Source organism: Trichechus manatus, unplaced genomic scaffold (assembly GCF_000243295.1).
Source record: "Trichechus manatus latirostris isolate Lorelei unplaced genomic scaffold, TriManLat1.0 scaffold00003, whole genome shotgun sequence".
NCBI classification, from domain to species: Eukaryota; Metazoa; Chordata; class Mammalia; order Sirenia; family Trichechidae; genus Trichechus; species Trichechus manatus.
Genome location: NW_004443939.1, coordinates 35215578 through 35236874, shown reverse-complemented (window position 1 = coordinate 35236874; position 21297 = coordinate 35215578). Strand labels below are relative to the sequence as shown.

At 40.8% G+C, this 21297-nt stretch overlaps 1 protein-coding gene across 5 annotated transcripts in view; it reads left to right on the top strand.

Moving 5' to 3' along the window:
* The window catches only part of SSX2IP (SSX family member 2 interacting protein), a 68443-nt gene extending 65122 nt beyond the window's left edge, over positions 1–3321 (top strand). For all 5 annotated transcript variants that reach the window (XM_023731547.1, XM_023731538.1, XM_023731555.1 and 2 more), the window contains one exon: positions 15–3321. In XM_023731547.1, coding sequence (XP_023587315.1) covers positions 15–189 — 175 coding nt within the window. In that variant the 3' untranslated portion in view covers positions 190–3321. The remainder of the gene's footprint in view (positions 1–14) is intronic.
* The last annotated feature ends 17976 nt before the right edge of the window (positions 3322–21297 follow it).

Sequence of the window (21297 nt, the reverse complement as noted above, 5' to 3'; positions counted from 1 at the left end):
TCTTTTCCCAACAGTTCAAGCAATCTACTGAATATAACTCCTGAAGAAACTAAACCAAATCAGGTTGGAAGAGAATGTCTAAATCAGACATCAAGTGTGGCATCCAGACCTGAATCACAGGAAGGTTACTACAGTGGATGCTCCTTGGCTTACACAAATTCTCATGTAGAAAAAGATGACTTACCTTAGGCATGTGGACCAGAATTCTCTTCATTCGTATATTCATAAACTTTGACATCTAAGCTGAAACAGGCTGTGTCGTAAAGTCAGTCATCTTTAATAATGTAAGAAAGCTGGCCTGAGTGGTTTGGACTTCCCTGTCCTCCCCCAAAGAGCTAAAATTTAAATCTATTGAAAAGGATATAAAAGCTTTGGATATGTATTTTTAGTAACAGAAGCAGCATCTGGTTCTGTGAATAAAGGAATGTATAGATGTTTGGATGAAAGCAAAAGCACTAGAATGAGTTTCCTCTTATGGGTATTAAAAATAGCACTTTTAGGGAAACTGATTATTGTAAATGTTTAATTTTTGTCTCAAATATAGTTGGCATTGGAAGTTTAGCCCTTTCTTGAATGTATACTGTAGATTTTTAACAAAGCAAGTTCTATATTTATTATGTTTAGTGTGATTTGAAATTACCTCTTTCATATGTTTTAAATAAAGTGAAATTTATGTATTTTTAGTATATAGATATACATGATTATGTTAAGAGATTTTAAGACTTAAAAATTTTGCATATCCATAATTATAGTATTCCATGCAAATAAATTTTTTTTAGTGATATTCTGTTTACAGATGTATTAGGGCCATTGCTATATTACACTTAAGAATTTTTTGAACCTATCTGGGCAATAAGTGTTCAGAAGTTATTCCATGAAGCCAAGTACTTTAGATAACATTATATTTTAGAGATTTTTACAGCATTAGATTTTTATTTAATATATGTAGGATATTATAATTTTAAAAAGGATTATGATTATAGAGTAATAGGGGCATGACAACAAAAGTACCTTTGTACCTTTGGGGAAACAATTTAGGAATATTGGTTTTAAGATATTTGGATGACAGAAGGTATGAAGATATTTAAGATATTTGGATGGTCATATTTTCTTTATCAGATGGGTACCAGTACAGTAACATCTGTACCAGCTAGGACTTTGTATAATGACCAATAATTTTTGAATAATTTTTCAAGAGGTATTTACCACTAATGATAGTGGAAATATGATAATGTAAAAGCATCTGATTTTATAATCCAGATATTATGATGCTCTGGAAAAACTTGAGTCACTTCATTCTCAGAGCACTCTTAAGCTCTCGTCTCTTGACTGTTTCTGATTGCATGTTTCTTCATGGAAAGTATGTTGTTGCTGTTGACAGTAATAATAATAAATATGGATGCAGGCTTTTTTCCAGGATTTTCATCAGAAAGTTTTTAAGTGCCTAACCCTACTCATTTCTGTACATAGACACCTACACAGATCCAGTCGTTGCTTGGTATTGCCCATCTGCCTTCCTGTTTTCTAGCAGTTCAACCACTTACATACACTCACGCTATTGTGGCTGTTTCACTTAAATCCATCATATTAGGAGGGAAAAAGCCTATTTTTGTCATCCATTCACTATCACTCTTTGGAGTTGTGTAGCAGCAGCCACTTTTTTTCAGGCTTGGTAGAATATCATTTAAGAGGATCTCATGTGGCATTAATGAAACTACTCAAACAGTAACCACATTCGTTGTCTCAAAGAGCAGGCTCTTGAACAAAAAGTCAGTCACTACTTTCAGCTTGATGCATGATCACTTATTTACTGTTTAAAATATTAGAAGTGTTACAAAATTTCGTAGATAGTACCACATTCCCAAGGAAGGAATAGCTGGTGTTTAATTTTTCTTTTGCTACTGAACAAAAAAGTGGTCAAAGAAAGGCAATCAGAAGTTAAAAAAAAAAAAAGGTCAATGATACATTTGTCAAGATCCATCTTTTTCCCAGGAGTTTCCATGATGCACTTTGCCAGAATTGAGCATTCTAATTTTTAAAGTAAATCTTTTATTTTGAGGCATACTATATTTCTAGAAAGCAGCATATGGTTTTTGTTCCCATTTTAAAGCTAGCTGGATTCTCATTATTGGAAAGGAGAATTCCTTGAGATTTACTTTAAAATCTAAGGTATGAAAGAAGTAAAACAGCAGCCAGGTTCATTATACTTTTGATGTTCTCATTAATCTGCTAGAAGTTATATGTTATACCTAACAGCATCACTTTGGTTTTGCTGTACATTCCAACTCCAAAAAGATCCCCAAACATCCCTAAGCTTCCCAGGATGTTGGTAATGGTTTCCATGCTGGAAAACACCTGAGTCCACACTTAAAACTCCGGGAATTTTGTTTCCCTTCCCTTTCAGGGTATTTGCAATGTACTAATGATAGAACTGTGCTGCAGTCCTACATGGCCATGACTAGGTTGTGGTTCCGTAATGTATTGCAGCATGAAAGTTCTCCTGATAATCTTAAATGTTTCTTGTTTATCAATAAGTAAATCTGATATTTTGTACCTCAAGTTTGTTTTTACATGACATACCCATTTTGAATTTTCAAAGCATAAAAATGACAAAATTTGAGATAAAATTTTTGTTTCCTACTTTTAAGTTTTGTATCTGTAATATATGATGATGAGAGACTTAATAGAAGAATCAATGACCAGAAAGTCATGACTAAAATTTAAGTTCACAGATAAGTTGTTTTCTTATAGAAGCAACGTATTAAGTGATTAGATTCATAAGACAATCTACAGCAAATTGTTTACCTCATGGTATAATTGAAATCCTATAATTCAGAAGGAGGTCTGTATTTCATACCTTAGCTTACCTGCATGTTTCGTAGGTTTGTGGTAACATGGGTTTTTTTGGGAAAAAACATTTCCTGGTGCATGATGAGAAGGAGAACGCCCTGGAACCCAGTCTTGACCCTCTCTGGTAAGGTGTTTGAAAGCCCCCGGCACCCCAGGAGAGGGAAGACAAAAGCTTTGCAGTGTGTGTGCTCAGAACGCTTGTGAATTAGCAAAATCCTTATGTGATTGCTCTGTTGTAAAAATCTTCAAAGTATGTTGCCTGATTGAATGTTAATCATGTTCTTATTTCTAAAATGGATTTAAAGTGTGGGTCATGGAAGTTTAGTAAATATACTTTTTCCTATTTTTTGTCCTAACTTTTTTTCAGTCTTTTGGTCATTTATAAAGGGCATACTGTATGTCAGGGGTAAGTAACTACATTCTAGTTACTGAGAATAGGAAGACAAGCACATTCCCTGCCGTTGAGAACATCCAAGTTGAGTGGAAGACCAGCTACATAAACCTAAATTGTAATAAACTGTGGTGAATGCTAGTCAGACATTCAGTCTGTTACTAAAACTTGGAGTGATTGTTCTGCTCTAGAACCACATATCCATAACAGTGATGTGTCTAGGCTTCCAGTTAAGAGTCTTTGCATTGTTTTCTATGGGAAATACTATATGATAGTGTTATCGGTTTGTTTTGCTGGTTTTTATTTTTTGTTCTACAATCAAAATATGCTTGACCTGCAAAGCAGTAAAGGAATGTCACCCCGACAAGTACATTTAGTATTACCTAGTAGAAAAAGCATTTGCAAAAATGTAGGCAAGGATAATGAAAGGTTATTTTAGTCCTTTTTCCAAATACAGTGTCTTTTCAGGTGGATGTAAATTAAAGCGGAGTGGATATGGATTAAATTATTTGGTCCATATAAAAACTTGACTGGTTAACTTTTTTTAAAAAAATTTTTAAGCATTTATTTACAAATAAGTGATTTCAGAGGCCTCAGGAGGTACTGTAATGCTAGTGACATACAATCCTAGTAAAGATTCACCTTAGTATTCATATTTAATATTCAGAAATAGTACCTAACATAATGGCTTAACACATTGTAAGTACATCGTATTTATTATTCAGAAATATGAAACACTGATGAAACTTATCACATTTCTTCATTGGCGTGAATAAACTAAATTTCAGGTTAGAATCCTTAAGCTTTTTCAAGAATAGGAACTGTTATGTTAACGATTGTTTTGGATTTTGATTTTGCATTCCCAGCCCTATCCAGCTTGGTTCTTTGCACACAGTATTTGGATAGAATAAGTAACAAACACTAAATCACAGTGGCTTAAAACAAAAGTTTCAGTTCTTATGAAATGTCCAGTGTGGATTGGGCCGTCTGGCTCTATCTTTGCTGTGGCTTCTGGGACACATGGCCCTAATGTTGCCAAATCGGGAAGAGTGGGCTGGTGGATGGTGCAGACCTGGAAGAGACAGACACGCCTCCCCATTGACATTGCTTTGGCCAGAGCCGAGGCACATGGCCCAGCCTAACTGCAAATGTGGCTGGGGGGAGAGAGCATGGAGCCGCCTGGTGAGCACTGCCAGTCAGTCTGCCACATGATGTCAGTGCTTTGATAGTTCATCTGGTCGTTTATTTTAAAAAATGGTTTAAAACTTATTACTGTGTGCAAGGAATTTATTATTAAAGCTTCTGTTAATTCTTGGAAAGAATGTATTTAAAGCTTCTCTTACAAGCCTAACCTTTTCATAATAAATTTCAAAATGTTCAAATGGTAGTTTTACACATTGTTATTAAAATATATTACAGTGTACAGAACACACATTTTATTTGCTCAGTAACCGCATGAGAATATTAATCTTCCTGTTACTTCGTAACAGACTCAGATGTTCAGTGACAAACCCGAGGTCACACAGCTAAGAAGTGATAGAATCAGGTCTTAAAAACCCAGATCTGCCTAAATTCCAACTCCACACTGTTACAGTACCTTCTGGTTTGACTTAAGTGAAATGGTTCAGTCTTAGCCCACTAACAACCACCCTTTAATCTACACTGAAGGTATTGATCATTTGGTCCATGTGCAAGGCTCACCCTTGTTTTCGTGAATGGTTGCTCTCGTAATACTGTTCAGGACTGGACCTCCACCTTTTCAAGATTAAGGTATTAAGGACCTAATTGAAATAGCTAATAGCAAATTAGAGACCATTGAGTAATCCCAAAATACACTACCTCCTCCTCTTTCCACCTCAACAGCCTGCTTTTTCTTCCCTGCGTGTACAGGCTGCGCTACTGCTCCTTCACTCTTGGCAACAGTAGTGTGTGCCGTGTCCCCCTGTGCCGTTCACAGTGACCAGAAGTACTTTGTTTTGTCCAAAGGTCCAGTAACTTTTCGCAAGTATTCCGTATGAGAAATAAATGTTAAAGTAGTGGAATTGAGTAATGTGTCTACTTCTACACAACTAGAGAAAGTATAGTTGTTTGCAAGGCAGCTAGAGGCTTTCTAATTTCCCTCCTGCATCTGCATTTGAATAATCGATTTTCTAGTTTCTGATCTAGACAGTTCCATTCCCGGTTGCAGTGCTCCATTAAAGCAAACCATGCCCCAGCCCGGCGTATTGATGAGAAAAAGAGTAAACCTGCTTATTCCCTAAAACCCTGACTGATCGTAGAACCAGCCCTTGGATCAGATTCTATTATATATGATACTAAACTGAGGACCAGTGGGTATCCTTAGGTTCAGACCCTGCTAGTTCTAAGTCCTGACAACTAGTCTTCTGTTAACCCAGCTAGTTTTCTGTTAACCCAGATATAGTTATTACTCGGTTATAATGTAAAAGGAGCCCCTGAGTGGCACAAATGGTTAAGCAGTTGACCACTAACTGAAAGCTTGGTGGTTCGAACCCACCCAGAGACACCTCAGAAGAAAAGCCTGGCAATCTGCTTCCAAAAGGTCACAGCCTTGAGAACCCTGTTGAGTGCAGTTCTGCTCTGACACACATGGGGTTGCTATGAGTCAGAATCAACTCCGCGGCAACTGATTGGTTGGTAAATGTGTTGTAATTGCACTGCATACCTTGAGCTTTTTTGTTCTGCAGTTCTCAGCCCAGAACTGACTCCTCAGAATAACCTTTCGCACTTCTAATTTTTGATATGTGAAGAGGGTCCGTCAAATGCGGTTCTCAATATATCACTCAGGCTGTAATACTTATGTGGAATATAATCAGTACAGAACGTTAGTTAGCCTCTTTTAGCCTTTTCTTCACTAATCCATGTTTTCTTGAAAACTGATAGATTTGACTTTTTTGTAATTTATTCCTTCTAAGCAAAGAACTATTAAATAATAGTCAAAATATTAAAAATTATTTGATCTCAGTGATATCAAACTTGCCCACACATGTAAATACAGTTCTCCAGATTCCAAGTTTAATGCTCCAAAGAAAAGTAGAAATCCAACAACTAGCCACACAAAGCCTTGGCACATATTTTAATTCTAAAGAACTTAGAGATGATGGAAAATTTTAACTGGAGTTTGAAAATTCAGCCTTGACTCTATTTCTGAAGCACTCTTGCTTATTTTTTATCAAGGGCAAAGATCTGAGGAAACTACTCATAAATGCTTTAAATTCTTTTATAAGAAACAAAGACTGGTTAATCTCAGAGGAAGACCCTGGACTTGGCAGTGAGACATTAGAAAGGGGTGTGTATTCTAGGGGACAGTTCCTCGTGGCCCGGCTTCAGTGAAAAATTTGGAGGCACATTGGTGTTGATTCATCTGTTTTCCTGGACTTGGTGACCTTTTGTTTTGCAGACCCCAAAGCACTCCTTAACTGGGATCCAGTAATTGTAACTACAGTGACTATAATATATTGGCCAAACGGAGACACTTTTGATAGTGAAAGGGGAAGCTATTCACAATTGGACCTGTACCACAGGTGTAAACTGGGATGAATGGTCACCTGTGTATGGCTGAAGGCCTGCTCCAAGTGACCCACTCTCACTTGAGTTTTGATTGTTGAACCCTAATCCCCTTAAAACTACATTCCTCAATTTGTGCCTCAGATACAGTTCCTAAAAGATGGAATCAAATTGTGGTCTATCCAAATATCCAGTCAGTTCTGCTATAATGCTTGTTTTATAAACGCAACACGAAAGTGAAAATTTGTTCCAGTGCAATTGGTATATTGGGAAACGAATTGAGTTAATGTGAATTTTTCACTTGGCTTATGCATGATTTCTTCTGTGAGAAACAGGAGATGAATGCAGAAAACCTGACCTACGTATTAATAGACAAAACATATGTATGCACACACCTCAAACATCTACCAGCCACATCGGTTTACCACGTGTTACCAGCAACACCCATCAACATCTGGCATTACAACTGTCCAGTTTCACATAACCCTCTTCCACCACTTCACAGTAACTCACAAGCTGTAAACCTTCCAACAATGCCCACTTTCACAAATTTAATGTCTTTTTCAAGGTCAAGTGGCATATTTATAGTTGTGTGCCATCGAGTTGATTCTGGCTTACAGCGACCCTTTAGAATAGTGTAGAACTGCCCCATTGGGTTTCCTAGGCTGTAATCTTTACAGAAGGACCTTTGGTGGCACAGTCGTTAAGCACTCTGCTGCTAACTCCAAAAGGTTGGTGATATTGAACCCACAGCTGCTCCCCAAGAGAGAGATGTTGGCAGTCTGCTTCCATAAAGATTACAGCTTTGAGTCAAACTCGATGACAATGAATTAATCTTTACAGTAGCAGATCACCAGGTCTTAGCTGGTGAGTTCCAACCACTGACATTTTGATTAGCAGCCATGCGCTTAACCACCGCACTCCACCAGGGCTCCTTACCATTTATAGTATTTATGTATTTCTTAACCACTTAATGGAGCCCTAGTGGTGCAGTGATTAAGAGCTCGGCTGCTAACCAAAAGGTCGACAGTTTGGATCCACCAGCTCCTCTTTGGAAACCCTGTGGAGCAGTTCTACTCTGTCCTGTAGGGTCGCCATGAGTCAAAATCGACTCCAAGGCAACAGGTTTTGGTTAACCACTTATATAAAACTGCTACTGCCATTTTTATTCCTATCTTTTTTGAGTCATTGGCAGGTTTTTGAGTGTTGTGCCCCGATCCCATTTTTCACAGAAGCCCCTTAGGGTGTTTTGTGTGTGTGCAATTTTGCATAACGTGATTTTTAGAAATGCGTATGTCACATGATAGCAGAACTAGAGCAGCCTTTTATCTCCCCATTTATAATACTCTGCTGATTGCCTCTGAAAATTCTATGCCAATTTAATCTGCACATCTAAGTCACAAACTTACTTGGGGGGCAGAAACTTCAAATTTCAAGTGGCTATCTAAAATACCTTGCTGTATGCCAGGCACTATACTAAGCAATTTCTATTACTTCTCCCAACAACTCTATAGGTAGGAGCCATTGTTAAACTCACTTTACAGATAAGGAAACCGAAGCACAGAAAGGTAAAAGAACTTGCCCAACATCATACAGCTAACGTGGTGGAGCTGGCATTTGAACCAGGGCATTCTGACTCCAGGACCTTTTCAACACAACCACCTTGCTGTACTGCTTCCTGCTATCTGAGTGACAGGATAACGCACTGGGGGTTGACTTAGGGCCTACTTTCCATAGTGGAGCTATTGGAATGGCAATATTGCACAAAAAATAGTCCAAGAAATCATTAAAATTATTTCATGACATTCTCTCCTTAACCTGATGAACTTCTATTTTCCTTTAATATCAATGTAAATGCTCTTACCTCTATAAAAAGGAGGCCTAGTGGTGCAATGATTAAAGCACTTGGCTGCTTACTGAAAGGTCAGCGATTGGAAACCACCAGCCTCTCCATGGGAGAAAAGACCTGGAGATCTGCTCACATAAAGATTACAGCCTGAAAAACCCTATGGGGCAGTTCTACTCCATCCTACAGCATTGCTATGAGTCGAAATCTACCTGATGGCAATGGATTTGGTTTGGTTTATGGCTGGAGTGAAGGGATTGGGAGACTAGTGGGAGGGGCAAGTAGGGGCCAGGCTAAAAGGGTTTTAGCTACACAGGATTTGCAGTTTATTCTGAAAGCTTAGTGATGCTACTGAATGATTCAAGCACAAACATGACACAAGACTGTTCCCCCTCTCCTTGTCATAGCACCATGAGCATTTCTCTATTGAAGCATTTATTACAAATGCCTTAATTGTGCATACTTGTGTCATAGCAGTTGTCATAGTTCTAATCTGCAGATGGAAGCAATATGGAGAATTTCGGGAAGGAAAGCAAAATGCAGATGAGAATAGTTTGCAGTAAACCAAGTGAAAATTGACTGAGAGGAGGGGACGGATTTAGTAGTAGAATCTAATTATATGTTGGGGTTAAGTGAAATAATCTAGCATGATTTATGGCTTTGGCCATAAATGTTGGATGATAAGATATAAGGAAGAGCTTTGGAGGATTATGCGGGAAAAGGTTAACTCAGCAAGCCTGGGTTGCTCAAACCTGCGTATTCCAAGAAAAACTTGTCTTCAGAAATGGCCCTTGGCCAGCTCCTGGGAGATAACCTCTGAGCCTTTGGAATATTCTGCCTGATAGGAATGTTTCTGTATGCCTGAGACCTTCAACCACACTGTACCAGTTGTAACCAGGCAAGTTGCCTGTTTTTGCCTTGGAGGGCTAGAGTGAGTAGGGGATGTCAATTATATGAGCCTGCATGCCTACATGACTTACCCCAGCAAAGCCCTGGACACCAAGGCTTGGGTGAACTTCCATGGTTGGCAACACTTTTATACATATTGTCACACATCACTGCTGGGAGAATTAAGTACATCCCTGTGCAACTCCACCAAACTTGTGCCTGGTTTCTCCTGGATTTCACCTTATATGCCTTTTGTGTTTTGTCAAACCAGTTGCCAACAAAAGACACACACCACATGCTCTGTACTAGTGCATGGGTAAATGCTTTACTCAGAGAAGAGACAGAGAGAGATCAGCTTTCGTAGTGTTCTCCCATGGCCAGCGGTTCCCTGTGTGGCTGGTGCAGGGTAGATGTTCTACACTCACCCTTCTTGTGCCATAGTCAAGAGACCCCATTCCCTCCCCACCAGGAACAGATCTCAGATATAGAAGTGGGTTTGGCCAGATGCCATAGGGTGCCCTGGAATGTGCAAGAGACAGTTACTGTGTGCACAGAATGGGGAAGGCTTTTCTGATAAGGAAAAGGAACTGGGTGGGGGGCGGGGAGAGAGAGATCCAATTCTCAGTCTCCTTAACAGAGAATTTTCAGGGTCGAAGGCCTTTACTTAGGTGACCCAGATAGGAGGCATAGAGGCAGACAGTTCCCCAACACCTTTGCTGATTTTAATCTATCTTTTCACTGTAATAAATCGTAACTGTGAGTCTAACAGCTCTTCTGAGTCCTGTGAGTCATAGGGAATCGTTGGGCCTGAGGGAGGTCTTAAGGACCTCTGACACAGGAATAATGAGTTGTTCTGGACATGTTGACTTTAGGGTCTCTGAGGCATCCAAGTTCGTGTGTCCAGTAGGCAATTGGTTATATGGATTTGGAGCTCAACAGAGAGCTGGGCTAGATATTGGGATCTGAGAGTAAACATGTAAGTGACGGCTGAAGCTACAGGCATAGACGAGGTCACAAAGAAGAGGGAATAGAATTAGAAGCAGAGATAGAGGTTTGGAGATGTGGCATTTAAAAGGCAGGTGTGGAAGCATGGATTCTATGAAGTGAATAGCGAGAAAGTTGAGAGGAAACATCAAAAAGTTTTCAGCAGCCATCCTTAGAAAGTTCAAATGTTACAATGAAGACAATTAAGAGAAGGACAGAAAAACACTGGCAATATCAAAGGCATCAGTAACTTTAAAGAGGTTCCCTCTGCATTTCCTAAGTTGATCTAAACAATATTTCTTGAGCACCTACTGTGTGCTGAGCCCCCAAGAGCTCAGTATACTAAGGGACACCCAGATTATTGATTTTTCCAAGATAGGGTAGCTACCACGACAGAATACAAGGGACCGCCTCACCCACTTTTGAGAATGGGAGTGGTGGTTGTGGGCCCTGAGCTGTGTCTTACAGGTTGAGTAGGAGTGAACCAGGTAGGGGTGGGGAAGGGCACTGCAGCCTGGTGTGTGCGAGGCACCACAAGCAGTTGGATGTGGGTGGCATAAAGGGCAAAGCAGGAGGAACCAGAGATGAGGCTGGCAAGAAAGCCTGGAATCTGATTCCTGAAGGGGAGCTTGGGCATTATCCTGAAGGCGTACCCTGGAGGCATTGAAGGATGTAACACAGAGAAACAAAATGGTGAGGGTCACACTTTAAATAATAAATCACCCTGGCTGTTCTGAGGAGAATGACCTAAGGGAGGCAGAGCCAGAGGCAGGAAGGGCTGCAGGAAACCAATGCAGTAATCCTAGGGACTGGGTGTGTGGGTGTGAAATTATGTGCGAATACTGCAGGGGTTTATTTTGTCTCCTTAAATGCACCATAAGGTCCCTGAGAAAAGTTTGTTGCTATTAACTGCCATTGTCATGGATGGAATTATGCCCCCCCAAAATGTGTCTATCAATTTGGCTGGGCCGTGATTCCCAGTATTGTGTAGTTGTCCTCCATTTTGTGATTGTAATTTTATGTTAAAAAGGATTGGGGTGGGATTATAACACCCTTACTAAGATCACATCCCTGATCCAACATAAAGGGAGTTTCCCTCGGGTGTGGCCAGCACCACCTTTTATCTTACAAGAGATAAAAGGAAAGAGAAGCAAGCAGAGAGTTGGGGACCTCATAACATCAAGAAAGCAGGGCCTGGGGCAGAGCATGTCCTTTGGACACGGGGTCCTTGTGTGGAGAAGCTCTTAGTCCAGGGGAACATTGATGGGAGAGCCAACAGAGAGGGAAAGCCTTCCCCTGGAGCTGATGCCCTGAATTTGGACTTTTAGCCTACTTTACTGTGAGGAAATAAACTTCTGTTTGTTAAAGCCATCAACTTGTGGTATTTCTGTTACAGCAGAACTAGATAAGTAAGACAGCCATTGAGTTGGCCCTTGACTCATGGCAACCCCCTGCACAACGGAATGTAGCACTGTCCAAGTAAGGATAATGTTTTATACTTTTATAAATCTCCTCTTTCCAAGCTGAGCACTTGGCTTATGATTGCCCATCTGGGAAAATATCTTTTTCCACTCTGGAATGTTCCGACATGTGCTAGTTTTTCAGGAAATTGAAAAGGAGATTCTACTGAAAATTAGTTTCAGAGCTGAGAAGCATTCTAGGAGTCAATACATTGCTTTACTAAAATCAATCATGCATAGGACTAAGTCTGAACTTTTGGAAGAAGTAATTTCAATTAATCTGGATTTTTAGTCATCCTACTAATATTATTAATATCAATAAATGGTCAGGGCATTAGCATTAATCAGATATCTCCCATGGAAATTAATTTTAGTAATGGGTGAATTATTCTGGGAGCAATAACCAAGACCTGACTTCTGGCAAACCCCCCGATGGGTCTGCACTGTTATCATTGTTACCATTGGTGTCTCGGCAGCCCAGGCAGCATTCCAGGTGGATGTGAGCCTCCGGGGAAATCTTGGGCTTCCTTGTAGCAAGCCAAGAGAGCATGCCAGCAGCACCCAGTTGTTTAACCCTACACTCTGACAGATGTAGCTCACAATTGGCAATGCAGGGTAGTAGCCATATCTAGGCCAAGTTTCTACTGGCAGCAAGAGTCCACGGTTGGATTTGACATTTTGCTCCTTACCTGAAACCAAACCAAACCCATTGCCATCGAGTTGATTCCGACTCCTTAGAGAATAATAATGGTCACCAGTAATCTACTACTAGGTTAACAACTCAGAGCAGTTTGAACATATTATCTCCCAGTTAGGTTATGCTAGTCTAGAAAGTCTTTCTGCATGAAATCAAATCTGAATTATGTCTCCAAATTTAAGTTTCTCTGTGCCTTTTTTTTTTTAATTAAAACTTTAGAAAAATAACTAAAACCAAAACCAAACCCGTTACCGTCAATTCTGACTCGTGGCAACCTCGTGTGACACAGTAGAACTGCTACACTGGGTTTTCTTAGCTGTAATCTTTATGAAAGCAGATTGCCAGGCCTTTCCTCCATGGCACCGCTGGATGGGTTCGAACTACCAACCTGTAGGTTTAGTAGTCAAGTACAAACTGTTTACACCACCCAGCAACCTTGCAGAAAAATATCTACAGCCTCGTAAAATGAAGAGAAAAATAAAACAGATTTTACTTAGGTATTGGTGGTGCAGTGGGTAAACCAATCAACTGCTAACAGAAAGGTCAGCGGTCAAAACCACCAGCAGCTCCTCAGGAGAAAGGTGTCTCAGTTGGCTTCCGTAAACATTTATAGCCTTAGAAACCCTACGGGGTTGCTATTGGTCGGAATCAACTTGATGGCAGTAGGTATATATGTTAAAAGCCCAACAAGCTCTATGACTTGTAGAAACAGTATAAGCATACGTATTCTTATCCAAAATCTTAATCTAACAGGTTAAATTATATTTCATTAGAATGATAGAACAAAATTGTTATTTAACATCCCAGCTGTTATTTGGAGCATCCCCAAAAGTTCAGAATTATGGTTTCCACCTAAATCCCTAAATCATAGCAGAACACATGTAAGGATGAGAAATAAAAATTTAGCATTGGATCAATACAATCTCTATCAAAATTCCAACAGTCTTTTTTCAGAAATGGAAAAGCCGATCCTCAAATTCATATAGAATTGTAAGGGGCCTGAATAGCCAAAATAATCATGAAAAAGTACAGCAAAGTAGGAGGACTCAAACTTCCCAATTTTAAAACCTACTATAAAGCTACAGTAATCAAAACAATATGGTACTGCTATACTGACAAACATGTAGACTAATGGGATAGAATTGAGAGTCCAGAAATAAACCCATACATCTATGGTCAATTGATATTCAACAAGGGTGTCAAGTCCATTCAATGGAGAAAGAATAGTCTCTTCAACAAAGGGTGCTGGGACAAGTGGATCTCCACATACAAAAGAATGAAGTTGGACCCATACTTCACACTATATACAAAAATTAACTCAAAATGGATCAATGACTGTCTTAGTCACCTAGTGCTGCTATAACAGAAATACCACAAGTGGATGGTTTTAACAAAGAGAAGTTTATTTCCTCACAGTTAAAGTAGGCTAAAAGTCCAAATTCAGGGTGTCAGCTCCAGGGGACGGCTTTCTCTCTCTCTCGGCCTTCTCATCAGTGTTCCCCCGGACTAGGAGCTTCTCGGCGCAGGGACCCTGGTCCAAAGGATGCGCTCTGCTCCCGGCACTGCTTTCTTGATGGTATGAGGTCCTCAATTCTCTGCTTGCTTCCCTTTCCTTTTATCTCTTACAAGAGATAAAAGGTGGTGCAGGCCACACCCCAGGGAAACTCCCTTTACATTGGATTAGGGATGTGACCTGAGTAAGGGTAGTGTTACAATTCCACTCTAATCCTCTTTAACATAAAATTACAATCACAAAATGGAGGACACCCACACAATTCTGGGAATCATGGCCTAGCCAAATTGTTGCACACATTTTTTTGGGGGGGACACAGTTCAATCCATGACAATGACCTAAGTACAAGAACTAAAACCATAAAACTCTTAGAAGAACATGTACGGGTAAAGCTTCAGGACCTTGTTTTTGACAATGGATTTATGATGACACCAAAAGAATGAGCAACAAAAGAAAAAGTAGATAAACTGGATTTCATCAAAATTAAAAATGTTTGTGCATCAAAGAACATTACCAAGAAAGTGAAGAGAAAACCTACAGAATGGAAGAAAATGTTTCCTAAGGGTTATCAAACTATCTGATAAGGGTTTAATATTCAGAATATATAAAGAACTCCTACAACTAAACAACAAAAGATAAACAACCCAGTTCAAAACATGGGCAATGAACTCGAATAGACATTTAACCAGAGAAGATACACAAATGACCAGTAAACACATGAAAATATGCTCAACATCTTTAGTCATTTTGATGGTTAAGATTGTGTGTCAACTTGGCTGGGCCATGATTCTCAGTGTTTATATGTGATCACTCCCATGATTGAATCTGCTGTGAGTAGCCAATCGGTTGAAAGGGAGTTTCCTTGGGGGCGTGGCCTGCATCAGAATATAGGCAGACGTTCTGGCGTTTTTCTTGCTCTGGATCCTATAGCTACCTCCTGTTTGTCTGACCTCCGGTTCTTGGGACTTGAGCTATCAGCTTATCTGCCGATCTTGGGATTCGTGGATCTTCACAGCCTGTGAGCAGAGCCCTGCTTTCCGACCTGCTGATCTTGGGTTCGCCAGCCCCTGCAGCAACATGAATCAAGACAAGCCTCTATCCTAATCCACGGACTTGGGATGTTTCAGCCTTTACAATCTAGTGAGATATTTCTTTGATATAAATCCCTCTCTCTATATATTTATATGCTTTGCTGGTTTTGCTTCTCTAGAGAACCCAACCTAAGACAATCATTAAACAAGAAAAACCAAACCCGTTGCCATTGAGTTCACTCATAGCGACCCTATAGGACAGAGTAGAACTGCCCCACAGGGTTTCCAAGGAGCAGCTGGTGGATTTGAACTGCCAACCTTTTGGTTAGCAGCCTGAGCTCTTAATCTTGGTGCCACCAGGGCTCCCATTAGTAATTAGGGAAATGCAAATCAAGACCACAGTGAAATTCAACTTCATGCACACTAGGATGACCGAGCAGAAAAACAAAAATTAAATTAAATTAAAAAGTGCTGGCAAGAAAGTGGAGGAATTGGAACCCTCGATCATTGTTGGTGGGAATGTAAAATGATGCAGCTGCTGTGGAAAACAGTTTGGTGATTTCTCAAAAAGTTAAACATAGAATTACCATAAGACTCAGCAATTTCATTCCTAGGTATATACACCCAAAATAGTTGAAAGCAGGGACTCAACAGATACTTGTCTGTTGATTTTATAGCAGCATTATTTACAATAGCCAAAATGTGGAAACAACCTAAATGTCCATCAACAGATGAATGGATAAACAAAAGGTGACACACGCACACACACGCACACGCACACACACAAGAACATTATTCAGCCCTAAAAAGAATGAAATTTGATTCATGTCGTGACGTGGATGAACCTTGAGAATACTATGTTGCGTGAAATAAGTCAGAAACAAAAGGACAAATATTGTGTGATCTCACTTACATGAAATAGCTAGAATAGGCAAATTCATAGAGACCATAGTTTACTGGTGGTTACCAGGGGCAAGGGGAGAGAGACATGAGGTCTTATTGTTTAAGGCTACCAATTTGCAGTTTGAGGCGATGGAAAACTTTTGGAAATACATAGTGGTGATGATTGTACAACATTGTGACTGTAATTAATGCCACTGGGCTGTACACTTGAAAATGGTTAACATGGCAATTTTTTTTGTTATTTATGCTTTACCACAATTAAAAAAAAAATTAGGGTAGGATGTTGAGTGGTTAACTGCTGCTTCGTTTGTATTGAGCTAACCCTTCTTGTTGGTCTGATGGAGCTCTTCAGGCCAGTGAAGAGGCTGGGTCACAATGCCCAGTGACTCTGGCTGTGACTTAGCCGAGATCTGACCACGTAGATTACCTGCTACTGTACATGTAGCACTGTCCACATATGTAAGTTTACATTTTCTACTAGCCACTTTTAAAAAGGTAAAAAGGAATAGGCGAAATTAATTTTAATAATGTATTTTATTTAGTCCAATATATTTAAACAAGTATCATGTTAAAATGTAAGCAATAGAAAAATTGTTCACAAGTCATTTTTATTTTCATACTAAGTCTTTGAAATCCAGGTCATAGCAACCACATTTCAAGGGCTCAGTAGCCACATGTGGCTAGTGGCTTCCATATTGGACAATGCAACTCTAGCGGACAAAGAGTATTTTAAAAGGAAAATCTTCTATTTCTGAATAAAATAATTATTTTCTGACACTACTTATAGGAATACTTTTTGTTGTCATAATTCCATCCTCTCTTTCTGCTAAAGCACTCAGTATATGGCATAGGCTCTGGACAAGAGAGAGACATGAATAAAATACAGTTGCTGTTAGTCAGGAGCTCAGTCTGGTGAAACAGGCACTAAAATAGTTACCATTGAGATAAGAGGTATGTTATGAAATGCTTCGAAAGCGCAGAGAAGAGAATCCACAAGATGAAACTGAAACTGTATTTCCCTGGAGCTTAAGGCTGATGATTAATGAGCCACTTTTCTCGCTGCATCTATACCCTTTCTGGGGCCTTCTTTTTCTGAAGCCTACTGTATTAATTTTCTGTTGCCACATAATAAATTACCACAAACTGAGCATCTTAAAACAACACATTTATTATCTTACAGTTTCTGTGGGTCAGGAGTCCAGGAACCGCTTAGCTGGGTCCTCTGCTGAGGGTCTCACATGGCTGCAATCAAGGTGTCTGCCAATGTTGCAGTCTAAGCTGAGGCTCAACTTGGGAAAAGATCCACTTCCAAACTCACTCAAGTTGCTGGCAGAATTCAGTCCTTGTGGTTGTGGGACTAAGGGCTTCAGTTTCTTGCTGGCTGTTGGCAGGAGGCTACCTTCAGATCTTAGAGGCTACCTGCAGTTCCTTGTTACATGGGTCACCTCACATAGGCTGCCCACACACGGCAGCTTGTTTTTCAAAACCAGCAAGCGAGAGAGACTCCAGCAAGACAGGCATTACAGTCTTGTTGTTGTTGTTGTTATGTACCGTCGAGTTGGTTCTAACTCATATACTACAGAATGAAACACTGCCCAGTCCTGTGCCATCCTCACAATGGTTCTTATACTTGAGCCTGTTGTTGACATTCCATGTTCCGATTATTAATGGATGTTTGCGCCTGTTTCTTCTCGTTTTGAGTTGTTTCACATCAGCAAATGAGGGTCCCGAAAGCTTGACTCCATCCATGTCATTAAGGTCAACTCTACTTTGAGGAGGCAGCTCTTCCCCAGTTGTACGTTGAGTGCCTTCCAACCTGAGGGGCTCATCTTCCGGCACTATATCAGACAATGTTCCACTGCTGTTCATGAGGTTTTCACTGGCTAATTCTTTTCAGAAGTAGACTACGGGGTCCTTCTTTCTAGTCTGTCTTAGTCTGGAAGCTCAGCTGAAACCTGTCCGCCATGGGCATCCCTGCTGATATCTGAATACCAGTGGCATAGCTTCCAGCATCACAGCAACATGCAAAGCTCCCACGATACAGCAAACTGACAGACACATGGGAGTACAATCTTATGTATGCAATCCACTACATCCTTTCACTTTTGTCATATTCTATTAATTAGAAGGAAGTCACAGGTCAAGCCCATACTCAAGGGGAGTGGACTACACAAGGGGGCCACCCTAGAATCTGTCCACCACACCCACCAACTCCACTTCATTTGCAGCTGTCTAGAATATTGATCTTAGAAGCACAGATGGCCAGACTATGTCTCACACACTTTGGACATGTTATCAGTAGGAAACAGTCCCTGGGGAAGGACATCATGCTTGGTAAAGTCGAGGGTCAGCTAAAAAGAGGAAGAAGACACTCAACGAGACGGATTACACAGTGGCTGCAACAATGGGCTGAAGCATAACGGTTGTTAGGATGGCGCAGAACCAGGCAGTGTTTCATTCTGTTGTACACAGGGTCACTATGAGTCCCAACCGACTCGACAGTACCTAACAACAACAACAACAGAATATTGATATGGAGGTCCTGGGGTAGTGCAAATGGTTTGCTCTTGGCTACTAACCAAAAGGTTGGCAGTTTGAATTCACCCAGCAGTGCTGCTGAAGAAAGTCCTGGCAATCTACTTCCATAAGATTCCAGCTATTGAAAACCCTATGGAGTGCAGTTCTGTTCTGAAACACATGTGGTTGCCATGAATCCGCATCAACTTGTTGGCAATGGGTAAGAATATTGGTATCTTAATAATCATAACTTTTGTTACCACAGATCCTTTTTTAAGTAAGGGGGATTGTTATGGATTGAACTGTTCCCTGCAAAATAAGTGTTCTGGAGGCCTGGTGGTGCAACAGCTGAGTGCACAGTTGCTAACCGAAAGGTTGGTGGTTTGAACCCACCCAGCAGCTTCTTGGGAGAAAGACCTGGCGATCTGCTCCCTTAAAGATTACAGCCTAGGAAACCCTATGGGACAGTTCTGCTCTGTTATATAGGGTCACTATGAGTCAAATCAACTCCATGGCAGTAAACAACAACAAAATATCCCCATACCTGTGGATTAATCCCATTTGGGGATAGGGTTATCTTTGTTATGTTAATGAGGCCATTATCAATGAAGAGTACAGCCTAAACCTAATCATTTCTGAATTATAAAAAGAGCTGATTAGACACAGAAGCAGGCATACTGGGGAAGACGGATGCTTTGTGAGGATCCTCTACAAGCCAAGCAACCAAGGAATGCCCAGGCTACCAACAAGGAATTGACACAGCCAAGACCCTGATTTGGACTTTTAGCCTCCAGAACTCTAAGAATATAAATTTCTGTTCTTTAAAACCATCCACTTGAGGTTATTTGTGTTACAGCAGCACTAGCTAACTAAGACAGGAATCCAACCCAAAAAACCAAACCCCTTGCCATCAAGTTGATATGAACTGATAGGACAGAATAGAACTGCCCCACAAGGTTTCCAAGGAATGGCTGGTGGATTTGAACTGCCAGCCTTTTGGTTAGCAGCCGAGCTCTTAACCACTGCACCACCAGGGCTCCAAGACAGGGATAGAACTCACAAAATATAAACTGAACCCTAGTTCCTGTCTGTCACCTGGAGGCCTGCTGAGAAGCAAATTGATATCAGTATTTTCAGAGTTTTCTGTTCGATACCATGATATTTCTAACCCATAATTTTAAATCAATCTCCTCATCTCATTCCTTGGATCGGGACAGAGGGGTTGGGGGCTGTATTTAGTGCTGGAGTGTGTCTATTGGGCGAATAGAATAAAAGCATAGCTGGCTTGTCAGGGACCTAAGGCTCAGGGGGGCAGAGTGAAAACCAGAACCCCTGGTACCAAAGAGCTAGTACAGGACCCTTTCATGGATCGTCATAATCCCTTATCAAATAAACTCGTATAGAGAACTGTTGTAGATAGACCCTTTTGTGTTTCCCTCTGTGAGCAACTTCACCTCATGCCTGGCTGATTCAGGAACATTTAGGAAGACAAACTTGGCCTTGACTCCCTGAATAAGTAACAACGACTGACTATTAAAATATCTGTCCTTTTCCCTATCTGCAAGTCTCCCAAGGGGAATTCGCTGAGGACCACCCTTGCGTTCAGTGTGTTCAGTGTGTGTGTGTGTGTGTGTGTGTGTGTGTGTGTGTGTGTTGGAGAGGTGGAACCAAATCTCTAAACCTCTGCCCCTCACACCCCATAAAGCCTTAGGGATAGCGCTGAATTTACCTCAAGTTTTCCCTCGTCTCCATGAATGGCAGAGAGCCAGTGGTGGGCTTGAGCAGGCATGGGGTCACGTCTTCAAGGGCCATGACTAATAGTCCCATTCCCATCATTGCCACCTCTGTTTGACCCCGTAAGTGATGAAAACCTAGTTGGAACTAGCTTAGACAAAAGGAGAATTTGTCAACTCATGTAACCAAACCATTAAAAGAGCATTACTAATGTGCCCCCAACAGAAAAGGATGCCAACTTGAGTTGGGGACAAAGGGCAAAGGGTCCATCCTACCAGGAGAAGGAGCTGGCAAGGTCTTGTGGAGATGGTCAGGACCCCAGGCCCATGGGAACTCCAGTCCCTACAGCACCTGAGCAGAAACCCAGTTCCACAGACCAGGCTTCTCATTCTCACCCACATCTATGACAAGAAATTGGCTACAATATCAATGCTTGTGAATGAATTCTCTTTTCTAGTGTTATTTAAAAAAAAAAAAATCAAGCTTATTCCTATTTCATTCCCATACACATGAATTTTATTAGCTCTCTTGAGAGCAATAGAGGAAGTGTGGGATAACCATTACCATGCTAACATGCAGGGTGTGTGCTGTGCATGTGACTATCACCCGGTGACGCCTGGTGGAAAAAACTCTAGACTGGAAGCAAGGTCACTATCTAGAGAAGACCCAGTGCAGTAGGCCTGTAGGAGCCCAGAGCTCACCACTTCAGAGGCTGTGATGATAGCAATGCAAGTCACTCTAGATTTCACATACCCCTGGATCTCAGGATATTTGAGGGCCACCGATGCTGGTCAGGTTTACTCCAGAACTAGACAGCTCTCAACGTACAGGTTGAAGTTGATCACTTCTGCCTCAAAGTCACAGAATATTTTTTCCATTGAGGTTTGGAAGGAGTTACCTAAAGCTTTTCTCCTGGCCTGCCTACTCCCCTAGAGTTCCTGCAGAAAATGATCTGCCT